The sequence below is a fragment of the Loxodonta africana genome, chromosome 14, assembly GCF_030014295.1.
Source record: "Loxodonta africana isolate mLoxAfr1 chromosome 14, mLoxAfr1.hap2, whole genome shotgun sequence".
Taxonomy (NCBI): Eukaryota; Metazoa; Chordata; class Mammalia; order Proboscidea; family Elephantidae; genus Loxodonta; species Loxodonta africana.
The window spans coordinates 91,447,437-91,462,106 of record NC_087355.1 but is presented as its reverse complement, the minus strand read 5'-3'; the positions used below and the strand labels follow the sequence as shown (position 1 = coordinate 91,462,106).

Sequence of the window (14,670 nt, the reverse complement as noted above, 5' to 3'; positions counted from 1 at the left end):
CACAAAAAAGAGTTACTGGGCGGCGGGGGGGGGGGGGAGGGGGGGTGTAGAGGGAGAATTCTGGAGCCAGCCTGTTGCTGAGAGGCTGCCTGGTGGTTGGTGAGGGCAGTGAGGAGGGAGAGTGGGGCTGCAGGTGGAGTGGGTGTCGTGAGGAGAGGGTTGCAACAACTACTCCTAATGATTTGTGTCTTTCTACAATGTCTTTATTAATTATCAATATTATAGGCACACAGGCTCTTGGCTACCCCGGAGGCCAGAGATCTCAATTCACCAGGGGAAAGAAGAGGGAAAGCGGGCCACCTTACAGCAAATGAGGGTGGTATCTGAGCATCGTTCTCTGGTCCAGGCCAACTCTTGACCATGCCGTCGTCAATGGCTCGGGTGTCAAATTGGCCTTGATGCTCGAGAATCTCCCTTGGATCTCTATCACGTCTCTTGAGCACAAGGGCTTATTATCCCTTAGTTCTCAATGTCTGGTCAAAGCAACGTGTACTGGGTCAGGAGTGAACTAAGATTAAGCCTAGGTGAGCTGCCACGGCCCACTGCTTCTTGACCTCCTGGGCCCTAGTCCTCAACGTATGACCGAGATAGGCAACGTCTCTAGGACTTGGGAGTAAGCCCGGGCAAGCTGCCACACCCGCCTACTTCCCAGTCCACAGTGTATGACCGAGTTGGCTCTGGTTGTGACTCCGAGCAAAGATGAGTCTTAGGGTCCCTTCTTTCATACAAGTTGGAGCTCTTTGAGCCCATTTGGTTGGTATTGATAAGTCCTTGTTTACGACTTAGTTGGTCTCAGTGTCTTCTGTTGAAAAGGTTGTTTTTCTTCTCTAGGTTGCATCATCTTATCTCCTTTCTTCACATGTTGTTTACTTCTACATTTGCTTTCAGTGAGCCTGCTCTCCACAGTGGGGTAGGGTTGCCTCCCGTGCTTCCTTCCACTGCTCAGGAGGGAAGAAGCGGGAGGAGACCACTTAAAAAACCAGTTGCCATGGAGTTGACTCCAACTCCTGGCGACCTGGATGTGTGAGTAGACCTCTGCTTCATGGGGTCAGTGGCTGACTTTTCAGGAGAACATCAGGCCTTTCTTCTGGGCTAGCAGCCGAGCGCCTTAACTGTCTGCGCCACCCAGACAGAAGGCACTATATGGCTAACCTGGAAAGGGGCAGTCGGGCCTGTGGGCCTGAGATGGAAACCTAGACTAAGGGCCAGAGGAAGTGTGTGCCCATGCTTTAGTGGTGAACAGCCTGTTTGTGAGCCTTTTCCCCAGCCTTTGGTGATCTGCCCACTTACTAATGGGGGGGGGGCTAGTGTGGCGAGCTGGCCCCATTTGGGAACCAGGGAGCTCCTGCAGCTGGAGTGGCTGTGGACTAGTGGGTCCCCAGCTGCTGCACCAGGGCTTTCCACAGACCCTCAGGGACCATCCTGGGCAGAGTGGCTGCTCCAGGGTCCTGCTCCAGGCCAGGCCTACCCCCAGAAGGAAGCCTCTAGAGGGCACCTCCGTCCAGGCCAGGTATGGGTAAGTGGGATGCGAAGCTGTGCTGAGGCAGTGGCAGCTTGGAGAGCTCGCCAGAGGCTGTGCCCAGAGACCCCGGCAGGCCACGGAGGCAGCGAAGCGCCCGTCGTGCGCCCCGGGAGGCCCTGGCGGGCTCGCCTTTGGGCCACCGCCGCAGGCTTGGGCCACCTCGGCTCAGGTCGATCCAGGGGTCTTCTCTCCGCGCGGCTGACAGCGGTGGAGGCCTGAAGGAGGCCGGCCGCGACCTGCACGGCATTGCTCGGCTGGTGAGGCCCTGCACCGGGCGCGGTTTCTGGAGGGGCGGGGCCATAGACCCGGCTCCACTGGGTGGGGCATTGGACGGAGCGGGGCGGGGCTTCTGGGGGAGCGGTCCCCGGGGCGGAGCTGGACAGTGCCTGGGACCCGGCTCCACCGGGCGGGACCGGGCGGAGCAGGCAGGCTCCGCCGCCGCCGGGAAGCTCCGCTCCGGCTCCAGCCCGAGGAGGCGCCTCCGGAGGGGCTGGCCGGCTCCACCCCCGCGCTCGCTGCGCGCCCGCGTCTCCCGATTCACTGAGCTGGGGTGGGGGCTCGAGGCGGCGGCTGCAGCTCTGCTCTGGCTCCTGGGCCTGGGCGGCCGGGCGCGGGGCCAGGGGCGGGAGAGGAGCGGCGGCGCGGGGAGGGCGGATCGCGCGCAGGGCGGTGGCCTGGCCCGCCGAGCCATGGCCGCCCCGGATCCGGCGCCGAGGCGGGGCCGGGAGCGGGAGCGGGAGCGGGAGGACGAGAGTGAGGACGAGAGCGACATCCTGGAGGAGAGCCCATGCGGGCGCTGGCAGAAGCGGCGGGAGCAGGTGGGTACGGGCGGGGGTCTTCAGGCCTGGGAGGCCGTGCAGGGCTGCGGGGCCTCTGAGGGAGCTTGACGGCCCTAAAACTCACTGGGGGCCCGGCCCTTGGACCCCTTTGGCCAGTCCCCTACGCCCACGTGAGGAACCCCCATTTCCTGAGTTCCAGCCTCCTCCTGGGACCACCTCCCTGATGCTTCTGGGTCCAGCTACTGTCTCCCTAGAAACCACCCCTCGATTCCCTGGTACCTACTCCAAACCTCCTGCCCATCCTCTGGACACCGCCCTGGCAGGCCCCTCTCCCCCCAGAGTCGGGCAGCCCTGAACCACACGAATGGCAGAGGCCAAGCCTCCAGCCTGGTCCCCTCCACAGGTGAACCAGGGTAACATGCCAGGGGTCCAAAGCACGTTCCTGGCCATGGACACGGAGGAGGGGGTGGAGGTCGTGTGGAATGAGCTGCACTTCAGCGACAGGAAGGCCTTCTCTGCCCACGAGGTGAAGCTACACTCCCGGCCCCATCCCACCTTCACCTGGGGTCCTGGCCTGGTGACAGTGCCCACCCCCCTTCCCCAGGAGAAGATCCAGACCATGTTTGAGCAGCTGGTGCTGGTGGACCACCCCAACATCGTCAAGCTACACAAGTACTGGCTGGATGCGTCCGAAGCCAGTGCCAGGGTGAGCCCGGGAAGGCCAGCCTGGGCTGAGGCTGAGCCGGGTGGGGCGCTTGGGAACCCACGAAGTTGGCAGAGTCCGAGAACCCGGTGCCCCCTTGCAGGTTATCTTCATCACAGAATACGTGTCATCGGGCAGCCTCAAGCAGTTCCTCAAAAAGACCAAGAAAAACCACAAGGCCATGAACGCTAGGGTACGGGGCGTGGGCTCCGGGGCTCCGGCAGGGTGGGTTGGGCGCCAGGCCCTGGGGACGAGCACAGGGTGCAGGCGCTAGGAGGCCTCCAGTACGAGGACCGGGCGGGGCGGCCTCCCGGACAGGGACCTGGGGGGACACGGGCGGGCAACACCAGGGCCAGCCCCCTAGTCCGCGCCCCTCCCGACGGAGTCGTCCGCCCGCCGCCAGGCCTGGAAGCGCTGGTGCACGCAGATCCTGTCCGCACTCAGGTGAGGGCCCGAGCTTGCCCGCCCCTAGCCCCCGCCGCCGCTCCCACCTCCTCGGGCCCCCCTAACGGTTCCGCCTGCTCCCCTCCCCCGCAGCTTTCTGCACTCCTGCAGTCCCCCCATCATCCACGGGAACCTGACCAGTGACACCATCTTCATCCAGCACAACGGCCTGATCAAGATCGGCTCGGGTGCTGGCGGGGCGGGGCCCGCTGGGGAGGGGCCTTCCGTGTGCTCACTGCCGGGCGGGGCCTGCCAGGGGCGGGGTGGTGGGCCTCTTCCCGGGCGGAGGGCCCCTGAAGCCCAGAGCCCCCAAGGGCTGACGCAGATCTTTCTCCCCGTGGTGGCCGGCGCAGTGTGGCACCGCATTTTCTCCAATGGTGCGTGGGGACCGGGGGGCGCGGGGCAGGGAGGGTGGAGATGCCCGGCCAGCTCACCCCCGCGCCCCGCGCAGCGCTCCCGGACCACCTTCGGAGCCCAGTCCTCGCCGAGCGCCAGGAGCTGCGGAACTTGCATTTCTTCCCGCCCGAGTACGGCGGTGAGTCCAGGTGGAGTCCGGCCTTCGCTCGCACCCCGGGGCCGGCCTCGCCCTACCCGACCTCCCTGCTCCCGTCTTTCAGAGGTCGCTGATGGCACCGCCGTGGACATCTTCTCCTTCGGGATGTGTGCACTGGAGGTACAGGCTCTACCGCCTCAAGGCCCCATGTCTCACCTGCGCTGCCTCTGCCCCCTGCCTGACCTGACCCTCCCCCCCAGATGGCTGTGCTGGAGATCCAGGCCAATGGGGACGCTCGCGTCACGGAGGAGGCCATCGCCCGAGCTAGGCACTCACTGAGCGACCCTAACATGCGGGTGAGCAGGTTGCCCCACTCCTCCTGGGCAGGCTCATGGTCCTTGAGGTGGGGCCAGGGCCTCTGGCGTCTGCGCAGATGCAGTGGGTCGATGCAGCTGGAGGTGTGCCAGCCAACTTCCCCCAGGCCACCTACCAGGAGGGCCTCAGAGGGAGCACAGCCATGAGGGGGCAGCACATTCCCAGGAGGGAAGACCAGAGAGAACCCAACTTCCTGCAGCATAGTGCCAAGTTCAGGCCCAGGGACGCTGGTGAACCACGGATGAGCTCTGAGGAGGAGGTGACACCCATGTGGACAGACACCCCGATTTCTCAATGTGACAAGCTCTTGATGGGCCTTCACACCAGTTCCCACATTAACCTCAAATAATCCCTGTATGTACACCATTATGCCCATTCCATAGATGAAAAAACTGAGGCTCAGAGATGCTGAGCACTTAGTCCAAGGCCTAGAGTAAGTGGTGGAGCCAGTGTTCGCATCCAGGTCTGCCTGACTCCAGTCCTTGCCTTTAAGCTTCCAGGAGGTCATTGAGATGGGGGTTGGGGAGCACAGTGGGCGGTGGCCCAGGCAAAGAGGATAGGATGGAAGCTGCAGCCTCCATCTCTCTGGCCAGAGGCGGGCAAATTAACCTTGGCACCCCATGGCTTCTGGAGATCAGAACCGTGGGGCCAGGATGGGGTGACCAAGAGAGAACCAGGCTGTGTGGACGTGGTTCAGGCGTCAAGGGGACCTGGTGACCTCACAGCTGTGAACTGGGGAAAGTGATACCCACTGCACAAGGGTCTTGTGAGGGTGATGTGAAATAAAGCAGACAAGGTTCTGGGCCCAGGGCAGGGCTGTCCTCCTGCAAGTGGACAGGTTCTGGCCTGGCTGCTAAGGCAACACTGCTCCACATGCATGGTCCAGCGTGAGGGCCCCTCAGTGTCCCTGGGAGGGAGGGTGTGGGATTGGACCCCTGGTGAACCGTGGGGCCAAGTGGCCGAGAAGAGAGCACCTGCACCCACCGGGGACTCCCTCTGCCCCCAGGAGTTCATCCTCTCCTGCCTGGCTCGGGACCCTGCGCGGAGGCCCTCTGCCCACAGCCTGCTCTTCCACCGGGTGCTCTTCGAGGTGCACTCACTGAAGCTCCTGGCAGCACATTGCTTCCTTCAGCACCAGTGTGAGGGTGGGCCCACAGGTGGGGCGGGGGGCCAGGTGGAGGAAGGCCTCGCTGAGCACCACTGCTGTTACAGACCTCATGCCTGAGAACACGGTGGAGGAGAAGACCAAGGCGGTGGACCTCCATGCAGTCCTGGCTGAGATCCCGCGGCTCCACCGGCCCCCAGTGCAGTGGCGGTAAGCACACCCCTACCAAACCCACCCGGCCCCACCCCACATCATCAGGGCAGCCTGGCTGGCCCCTCATGTGCCTCCCTCCCCACCCCCATGCCCCCCCACGTCAGGTATTCGGAGGTGTCCTTCTTGGAGCTTGACAAATTCCTGGAGGACGTCAGGTGAGCACTGGCGTGCGGGTGGGTAATGACAGCTGCCAGGCCCAACCCCCAACCACCCTGGTGTGCTCCCAGGAATGGGATCTACCCACTGATGAACTTTGCCACCACTCGGCCCCTGGGGCTGCCTCGTGTGCTGGCCCCACCCCCTGAGGAGGCGCAGAAGGTCAAGACCCCCACTCCTGAGCCCTTCGATTCGGAGACCAGAAAGGTGAGGCCCTGCCAGCTACACCACGCCCGCTCACACCCGCCCCACCCAGACAAGTGGTGCTCCTCTCTCAGGCTCTTTGGGACTCCCAACCCAGCTCTCCTCTAGGCTGCCAGAGACCGGGTCCAAGGGTGGGCCCTGTGTGGAGGCCAGGGGCCAGGGACGACCAGCTGGGATACTCCCCATTGCCAAAGGCTCCCTCCCCTTCCCCAGCCTACGGATCCCACGCCCCTCGCCCCTCGGATCCCACCCCTTGGTGTGCTGATTCCTGACACTGTGTCCTGATGTCTCCCTCAAGACCCCCCAGGCACAGTGTTCTTCCAAACATTTCCCCAGCCAGGGGCTCTCCTCCAGCTTCTGCATCTCCATCTCCCTTACTGTGTTCCTGCCCACTGGGCTTCCTGGGGCTATGGCTTTGGCCTTGGGTATGTCCCCATGGCCACTGCCCTAATCTGGGCCACCTCGAGTCCTTACCTAGGCACTTTGCCAGCTTCTGCCCTGGCCTCCCTCGCCCAGGCCTCCCTCCCCTTGGCCTCCTCAGTTTATCCAGAATTCACACCTAACAGTGAGCTAACCCTCCCTCCCCAGTTCCACCCTCGGTAGGCTCCTGGCTGCCAACAGACAGTGTCTAAGCCCTAAGCCTGACCCCACTCCTGCTCTGCCACATTCCTGCTGGTGTCTCTGTGCTGCCCACAGCTACCTCTTTGTTCAAGGTGTTCTCTCCACTGTGAACCTACCGTTTATCCTCCATTACCCAGCCCCAATGTCTGCTCTTCTGGAGATTTTCCTTAACTCAGTTGGTTTGGGTAGTGCCATGCTTTTTTGGACACCCATTCAGATTGTCCCCTTTTCCAACCCCTGCCCCTTCCAGGGGCCCCTAGAGGCAGCACCTGCTCTTCTGGGTAGGTGACCTTGATGACCCCCCACCCCAGGTGATCCAGATGCAGTGTAATATGGAGAGAAGTGAGGACAAGGCGCGCTGGCATGTGAGCTCTGGCCTGGGCTGGGGCTGGCAGGGATGGGGTGGCAGGGAAGGCCGGAAAGGATGTTGAGTGGTATGGGGGCGGAGCTCCCGGTCCCCAGTCTGCCTCCCAACTGCGCGCCTCCCCCTCCTCAGCTCACCCTGCTGCTTGTTCTGGAGGACCGCCTGCACCGGCAGCTCACCTATGACCTGCTCCCAAGTAGGTGGGGTGGGGGTGGGGACCCCCTCAGGCGGGGGGACCGGGCGGATGGAGCTGTGGCCTCACCTGTCGCCCTGCGCCCCCTGCCTGCCTCAGCCGACAGCGCCAAGGACCTAGCAGCTGAACTCGTGCACTACGGCTTTGTCCACGAGGTGCGGGGCCCACGCTCACCTGGGGAAAGGGGCTTGGGGGGGGGGAGATGGGGGGGCGAGGGCGCGCAGGAGCTGGGCGCCGGGGCTGGGGCGGCCTCTGAGCAGGGCTGGGGAAGCCGTGCTTAGTCCGCACTCCTCCGACCTCGTTGCACCTGCCTCTGCAGGACGACCGGCCAAAGCTGGCCACCTTCCTGGAAAGCACCTTTCACAAGTACCGCGGGGCACAGCCCTGAGCCCACGGCACAGCCTGGGGGTCTACAGTCCACATGGGGAAGAGCCCAGCCCTGCAGGAGTGCGGCCCCTGGACCAGGGCCGCCTCTTCCCTCCTGTGACCCTGCAAGCCTGGTGCTGGTGAACACACCCTGCAAGTGAACCTACGCCTGCCAACAGCAGGCAGGACTGAGGTCCTGACCCCAGGAGGCCCTGAGGGTGGAGGGGCCTATAGGCCCAGCCCATTGGGATGAAGGAGCCTGGAGTGGGGGGTGGGTAGGGCCAGTGCGTGGATAAGGAGCAGGATACCCCCCCACCCCCGTGCCCCACCCAGCCTGGCTTCCACCACAGCATCTCTTCCAGGGTTTCCCCCTTTTCCTTGGCCAGGAGCCCCTGGAAACCTGGCTGGCCAGTGCCTGGGCCTCTGAGCCCTTGCCTGGGGAAGCTGCCTGTAGGAAGGAGCAGGGTGGTCAGCCCTGGACAAGCAGCTGCCCAAAGAACTGCTTCATCCTGCCTGGGAGAGCAGCCAAGCGGAGCCTGGAGCCCAGGGTGGAGCTTCTTCAGGTGTTGGGCTCTGCTGGGTGCTGGGCACTGGGCACCTGCCCATGGGTGCCCAGCAGTGACCACAGAGCAATGGCGTGGTGGGAGAAGCAGACAACAGAGACACTGCTGAGAAGCCTGTGGTCCGGGCTCCTCGTGGTTCTCACACCTCTGATCCTCAGAGCAGCCCCAGAGTTGAGGCCACTGTCAGCAAAGCCCCGGGTCCCATGCAGGCCACCCTTAGGCCCCCCACTCTGACTGCTCCTTCCATCTGCTCAAGACTGGGACCTGCAGCCCCCCACGACGCTGTTCCTACCCACCTCTGCAGCCGCCTCCAAGGGGCTGTGTTCTGTCCTTCATACCCTGCTCCTCCCCTTGAGCTCACCCCCTCCGACTTCCTGAAGATATCAGGCCCTGGCTCCCTGTCTCTCCCTCAGCTCCTGTCTGAGTTGAGGGTGTCCTTTCCATGACCCTAGCCTCTCAGTCCTTGAGCCACCCCGTCTCCATTTTCAGCATTTAAAATTGCGTGTCTAAACTAGAGTATTCCTTCTTAAGCATTTCAAATCCCAAACCAGGAAAGCTGTATCTGTTTTCTATTGCCGCCATCATAAACGACCACAAACTGAGAGGCTGAAAACAACACAGACACAGTACCCAACGGTTCCGGAATCACAGATCTGACGGGTCCTACGAGCCTGAAGGCACAGTGATGGCAGCTTGGGTCTCCTCCACAGGCCCTGGGAGGAGTCGTTTCCCGCTCGCTCGGGCAGCTGGGGAAGTTCACCTCCCTGCAGTTGTAGCACCTAGGTCTCCATTTCGTTGCTGGGTGCAAGCCGAGGTCTGTCCCCAGCTTCTAGAGTCCACCCACATCACTAGGCTCATGACCTCTTCCTCCATCTTCAAAGCCAGCAATAGCAGCTGAGTCTTTCTCACAACCCATCTCTCTGCTCTACAGCCGAGAAAGGTTCTCTGTTTGTAAGGACTCGTGGTTAGGTTGTGTCCACCCGGCTAATCTAGGATCATCACCCCATCTCTAGGTTCTTTACCTTAACCACAACTGCAAAGTCCCTACTGCCATAACATGAAGTATTCAAAGGTCCCAGGGATTAGGGTGTGGACGGACACCTGTGAGAGCCGTTATTCCACCTACCACACCACTATAACCAAAAAACAAAAAACAAACTTACCAAGGCCTATCAAATACATTAAATGTACAAATATAGTGAATCTCCAGCTGTCTTAAACATTTCAATGCTGTTTAAAAACTATTCAAATTCTCACACCTTTCAACTTCAAATCACAAATCTAAAATAACTCACACATTCTAGGTGGAAGCACTTAGGCCAAGCTGTCTGGTTCCACATTGTCTTAAAGTGGCAAACACATAACGGATTGTACCAGTGATCAAACGGAATCCAAAAGTATCAGTACTATCATTGGCTCATGTAATAATGCCTATGCTTACTTTTTCACTTAAGATATTATCTTTTGAGAGTTATATAAATCTCCTGTTTTATAAGTGAAATGATTTTTTTCTAGGCTAATAATAAAGACAATAAAAGCAGTCTTCCCCTAATTCAACTCTTAGCTGTTTCTTCAGGCATTTAAAGTCCATGTTTCATAAGACCACTGTCTTAGTCATCTAGTGCTGCTATAACAGAAATACCACAAGTGGATGGGTTTAACAAAGAAAAATTACTTTTCTTACAGTCTAGTAAGCTAGAAGTCCAAATTCAGGGCTTCAGCTCCAGGAGAAGGCTTTCTCTCAGTCGGCTTTGGAGGAAGGTCCTTGTCATCAATCTTTCCCTGGACTAGGAGCTTCTCCGCACAGGAAACCCAGGTCCAAAGGATGTGTTCTGCTTCCAGCACTGCTTTCTTGGTGGTATGAAGTCCCCACTCTCTGCTTGTTTCTCTTTCCTTTTATCTCTTGTAAGATAAAAGGTGGTGCAGGCCACACCCGGGGAAACTCCCTTTACATTGGTTCAGGGATGTGACCTGAACAAGGGTGTTACATCCCACCCTAATCCTCTTTAACCACAGGCAGAGACTATAAATCAATAACACATAGGAAAATCACAAAATGGAGGACAGCCACACAACACTGGGAATCACAGCCTAACCAAGTTGACACATATTTTGGGGGGACACAATTCAATCCACGACAACCACAGTATGCTTTTACTGCTATTTATTGCTTTTTCTAAATTAGGTGTCCTCTACTGTCATCCTCGTGGGATGGAGGGTTGCCACCCGCTTTGCTCCCCTGACCCAGCATCATCCCAGTGTGATGGGCATCATAGCTGCTTAGGTTATTACAGCTTTATTATCAGAATCCTCAGCAGCAAACAAGGTGTGCTAAGGGTATATTTCCTTTCTTGCACAACTTTTTGTTTTTCCTGGAGTTAATAATTGCCTAATGTTTTTTGTTTCGCTTTGTTTTCTATAGTGCTTATTGTTAGTTCAGGGAGCCCTAGTGGTGCAGTGGTTAAGGCAGCTTGGCTACTAACTGAAAGGTCAGCAGTTCAAACCCACCAGCCACCCACAGGAGAAAGATGTGGCACTATGCTCCCATAAAGATTACAGCCTTGTAAACCCTATGGAGCAGTTCTTCTCTGCCCTATGGGGTCACCATGAGTCAGAATTGACTCCAAGGCAATGGGTTTTTGGTTTTTATCATTAGTTCATCCTTAGATTCCCCTACAGAAGTATGAACCTTTTTTCAATACTTGGGACTCACCATGTAATTGACCACTTAGTGTCATCTTTTCCTGTGGCCCTCACCATGCTAGCCTTCTGCCCCAGGCCATTTGTTCAGGTCCAGCTGTCACTCTGGGTTACACCTGCACCAGGATCCTGGACCACCTCCTCTCCCTTGTCCTGGATCCTGTGCTTCCCTTTCCCTTCATTTGAGGAGGAACATCTCCAGGCTTCCTGAAAGAGGATGTCTGGGAAATTATGGAGACTTGGCCTGTTTGTCTTTGTCCTACCCTCACATTTGTTTGGAAGTTTAACAAGGTACAAAAGTTTGGCTAGGTTCAAAATCATTTCTCCCTAGAATTTTGAGGGCATTGTGTCATTTTCTTTTAGACTCAAGTAGTCTCGTACCTTCTTGAATCCTGACTTTTTAACTGTGATTTCTTTCTCTTTCTCTGGAAACAGTTAGGACCTTCTTTTGCCCCAGTGCTTTGGGAATTCTCAACAACATGTCTTGATGTAGACCTTCTCTTTCACCCATTTTCTTAGGCCCTCCATAGGATCTATCAGTTAAGAAACCCACTCAGTTCTAGGAGATTTTCTTGAATTGTTTCTTTGTTGATTTCTCCTCTCCCTCTCCTTATTTTCTGGAGCTCTAATATATTATTATGATTAATTATTTAGATGTTGAAGTTACCTTTCGAAAGGTACTATGATGTAGTGGTTACGAGCACAGGGTCTGGCATCATTTGGCTGCTTCCTGCTGTGTGATATTGGTCTGTGCCTCCGTTTTCTCATTTGTAAAAATGGGGATTTAGAAGCCAGCTACCTGGCCAACCAACTGGAAGAGATCCATATTTGTGCCCATTCCAAAAAAGGTTAGCCAACAGAATGCAGAAATTATCGAACAATGTCATTAATATCACATGCAAGTAAAATTTTGTTGAAGATGATTCAAAAACAGTTGCAGCAGTATATCTACAGGGAACTGCCAGAAAGGCAAGCTGGATTCAGAAGAGGGCATGGGACTAGGGATATGATTGCTAATGTCAGATGGATCTTGGATGAAAGCAAAAAGTACCAGAGAGATGTTTACCTGCGTTTTAGTGACTACACAAAGGCATTCAACTATGTGAATCATGACACATTATGGATAACATTGCAAAGAATGGGAATTCCAGAACACTTAATTGTGTTCATGCGGAACCTGTACATAGACCAAGAGGCAGTCATTCAAAGAGAACAAAGGGCAACTGCTTGGTTTAAAATCAGGAAAGGCGTGAGTCAGGGTTGTATTCTTTCACCATACTTATTCAATCTGTATGTTGAGCAAATAATCTGAGAAACGGGACTATATGAAGAACAGGGCATCAGGATTGGAGGAAGATTCATTAACAACCTGTGACATGAGGATGACACAACTTGCTTGCTGAAAGTGAAGAGGACTTGAAGCACTTACAGATATAAATCAAAGATCACAGCCTTCAGTGTGGATTACATCTCAACATAGAAAACAAAAATCCTCACAACTGGACCAATAAGCAACATCATGATAAACGGAGAAAAGATTGAAGTTGTCAAGGATTTCATTTTACTTGGATCCATCATCAATGCTCATGGAAGCAGCAGTCAGGAAATCAAATGACACACTGTGTTGGGCAAATCTGCTGCAAAAGACCTCTTTAATGTGTTAAAAAGCAAAGACGTTACTTTGAGGACTAAGGTGCGCATGACCCAAGCCATGGTGTTTTCACTCACCTCACATGCATGTGAAAGCTGGACAATGAATAAGGAAGAACGAAGAAGAACTGATGCCTTCGAATTATGCTGTTGGTGAAGAATATCGAATGTAGCATGGGCCGCTAGAAGAATGTACAAATCTGTCTTGGAGGAAGTATAGCTGGAATGCTCCTTAAAAGCGAGGATGGCAAAACTTCACTTTATGTACACTGGACATGTTTAGGAGGGACCAGTCCCTGGAGAAGGACATCATGCTTGGTTAAGTAGAGGGTCAGTGAAAAAGAAGAAGATCCCTGATGAGATGGATTGACACAGTGACTACAACAATGGGCTCAAACAAAACAATGATTGTGAGGATGGCATAGGGCAGGGCAGTGTTTCATTCTATTGTACATAGGGCTGCTACAAGTTGGAACCTACTCGATGGCACCTAACAACAAAAATGGGAATAATAGCAGTATCCACTCCATAGGGTTGTTGTAAGGATCGCATGAGTAACACGTGTAAAGTAATAAGGACAGTGCCTGACTCGTGAGGACTCTGTGTCAATGTGAAATTGGCAGGGGAAGCTGTCATCAGAGGTCGGTGTTTGTGGCTCCCCCTGGTGGTGATGGAGAGCCCAGCCCTGTGTTCATTCTCCAGTCTTGGGGAGCCTGTACCGTTAACTGGCCTGGGGAGCATTGACTGGTGCGATTATTATCGTTCTGGTTGTTAGGAGTTGTCCGTTGAATTTCGACTCATAGCAATCCCACGCGACAGAGTAGAACTGCCCTATACTGTAACCTTCATGGCTGTAATCCCTGTGGAGTAGATCACCAGGTCTTCCTCCAGTGTAGCTGTTGGGTGGGTTCGAACTGCCAACTTCTCAGTTAGCAGCTGAGTGCTTAGCCATTGTGCCAGCCACCAGGGCTTCTCGTGATCACTTTTTCATTTCCTGTTTTCTAACCACCTGGTTTTGTTGTTGTTGCTATTCACTTTGGAAGATTTTGACTTTCTATCGAATTGTTCCTCTTCTCTTATTTTTAATTTGCAACAGTTCTTTCTCATTCGCTGAATGCTTCTTTCTAGCCTCCTGTTATGTTTTAGATGCAACACCTTGGCTAATATCTCTGAGGGCATCTTTTTATTTTTCCTCGCTCTTCTGCTTCTTTATTAACTGCTCCTTCTGTGTCCCTTCTCCTTTTCCTTTTAGTTTTTTCCCTCTTTCTCGGGTGTCTGGTGATCCTGGGCTGTCCAGTTACATTTGAGAGTGAGGCAGTCTTTGTGGCTGGGCTGGGGATCTTTGAGGCCAGAGATTTTACCGGGCTGTCCTGCTGGAGGACTCCAAGTGCTAATCTCTTCTGTTGAGCTGGCGCACTGCTCCATGGAGCCTGAGCAGCACATGTCACAGGCCAGACTCTGGGAGCCCAGGTGGAGGTAGGGAAGTGGTAGGAGTCCCACTTGTTCTGCCCTTTCAGAGCAGGGCTCTGCCCCCAGACCTCTCACTTCCCAGCCTCTGCTGGGATAGGGCGGTGTCTGCCAGCCACAGCCCATAGGGATAGAGGTCTGGGGTCTACTCCTGTTTCCAACTGGGCTTTCACCTATGACCCTGGGGTGCTGACCTCGCGCCCCAGTTTGCTTAGGCAGCTACCACTGCCCACTTTTCTCCAGCTTCACAATATCCCCCCTCCACTGTTATGGGCTTTCACCTCTAGAGGAGTTTCCTATCATCTTAGAGGGGTTTCAGGAGGCAAATGTGGTATTTTCTATCATGTTAGAGGGGTTTCAGGAGGCAAATGTGGTATTTCCCCATATTGAACTAACCAAAAACCCAAACCCATTGCCATTGAGTCAATTCTGACTCACAGCTACCCTACAGGACAGAGTAGAACTTCCCCACAGAGTTTCCAAGGAGTGACTGGTGGATTCAAACTGCCGATCTTTTGGTTAGCAGCTGAACTCTTAATCACTGAGCCACCAGGGCTCCTATTGAACTAAAGATTGTCTGTATTTAATTCTAAACTCCCCCTGGGTGGAAAAGAGACCTGCCTGGCTAGGGATGCTACTTTGTTGCCTCAGCAAGCTGAGGTTGCTGGGCAGGCAGTCTCAGTTACCTGATGTACCTACCTTCTTTCCAGCCAGATAGCTACGTTGGGGTCTTGGGTCTGGTGTGGCATATG

The 14,670-nt window shown here is 55.6% G+C and overlaps 1 protein-coding gene across 3 annotated transcripts; it reads left to right on the top strand.

The window, feature by feature from the left end:
* Positions 1-2,195: 2,195 nt before the first annotated feature.
* Positions 2,196-9,305, top strand: NRBP2 (nuclear receptor binding protein 2). 3 transcript variants are annotated; one of them, XR_010317847.1, is made up of 19 exons: positions 2,196-2,340; positions 2,705-2,827; positions 2,906-3,007; positions 3,108-3,197; positions 3,408-3,448; positions 3,542-3,636; positions 3,802-3,825; positions 3,900-3,983; positions 4,066-4,121; positions 4,202-4,297; positions 5,323-5,455; positions 5,529-5,631; positions 5,739-5,789; positions 5,862-5,997; positions 6,927-6,980; positions 7,112-7,175; positions 7,272-7,327; positions 7,492-7,731; positions 7,925-9,305. XR_010317847.1 is itself a non-coding variant. In XM_064268184.1 (18 exons), the coding sequence occupies exons 1-18, from the start codon at positions 2,212-2,214 to the stop codon at positions 7,558-7,560; spliced, it is 1,506 nt and encodes a 501-aa protein (XP_064124254.1). In that variant the 5' UTR covers positions 2,196-2,211; the 3' UTR covers positions 7,561-9,305. The 3 variants fall into 3 exon arrangements, 2 of the variants coding, with proteins under 2 accessions (XP_064124254.1, XP_064124255.1); XM_064268184.1 differs by having other exon boundaries at positions 7,492-9,305; XM_064268185.1 differs by lacking the exons at positions 7,112-7,175; positions 7,272-7,327; positions 7,492-7,731; positions 7,925-9,305 and having other exon boundaries at positions 6,866-6,977.
* Positions 9,306-14,670: the final 5,365 nt, after the last annotated feature.

Bases quoted from the DNA above. Each gene is read 5' to 3' on its own strand.
- NRBP2 (XM_064268184.1), top strand. From the start codon at position 2,212: ATGGCCGCCCCGGATCCGGCGCCGAGGCGGGGCCGGGAGCGGGAGCGG. The intron at 2,341-2,704 runs GTGGGTACGGGC...TCCCCTCCACAG, and splicing joins GGCAGAAGCGGCGGGAGCAG to GTGAACCAGGGTAACATGCC. The intron at 4,122-4,201 runs GTACAGGCTCTA...CCTCCCCCCCAG, and splicing joins TCGGGATGTGTGCACTGGAG to ATGGCTGTGCTGGAGATCCA.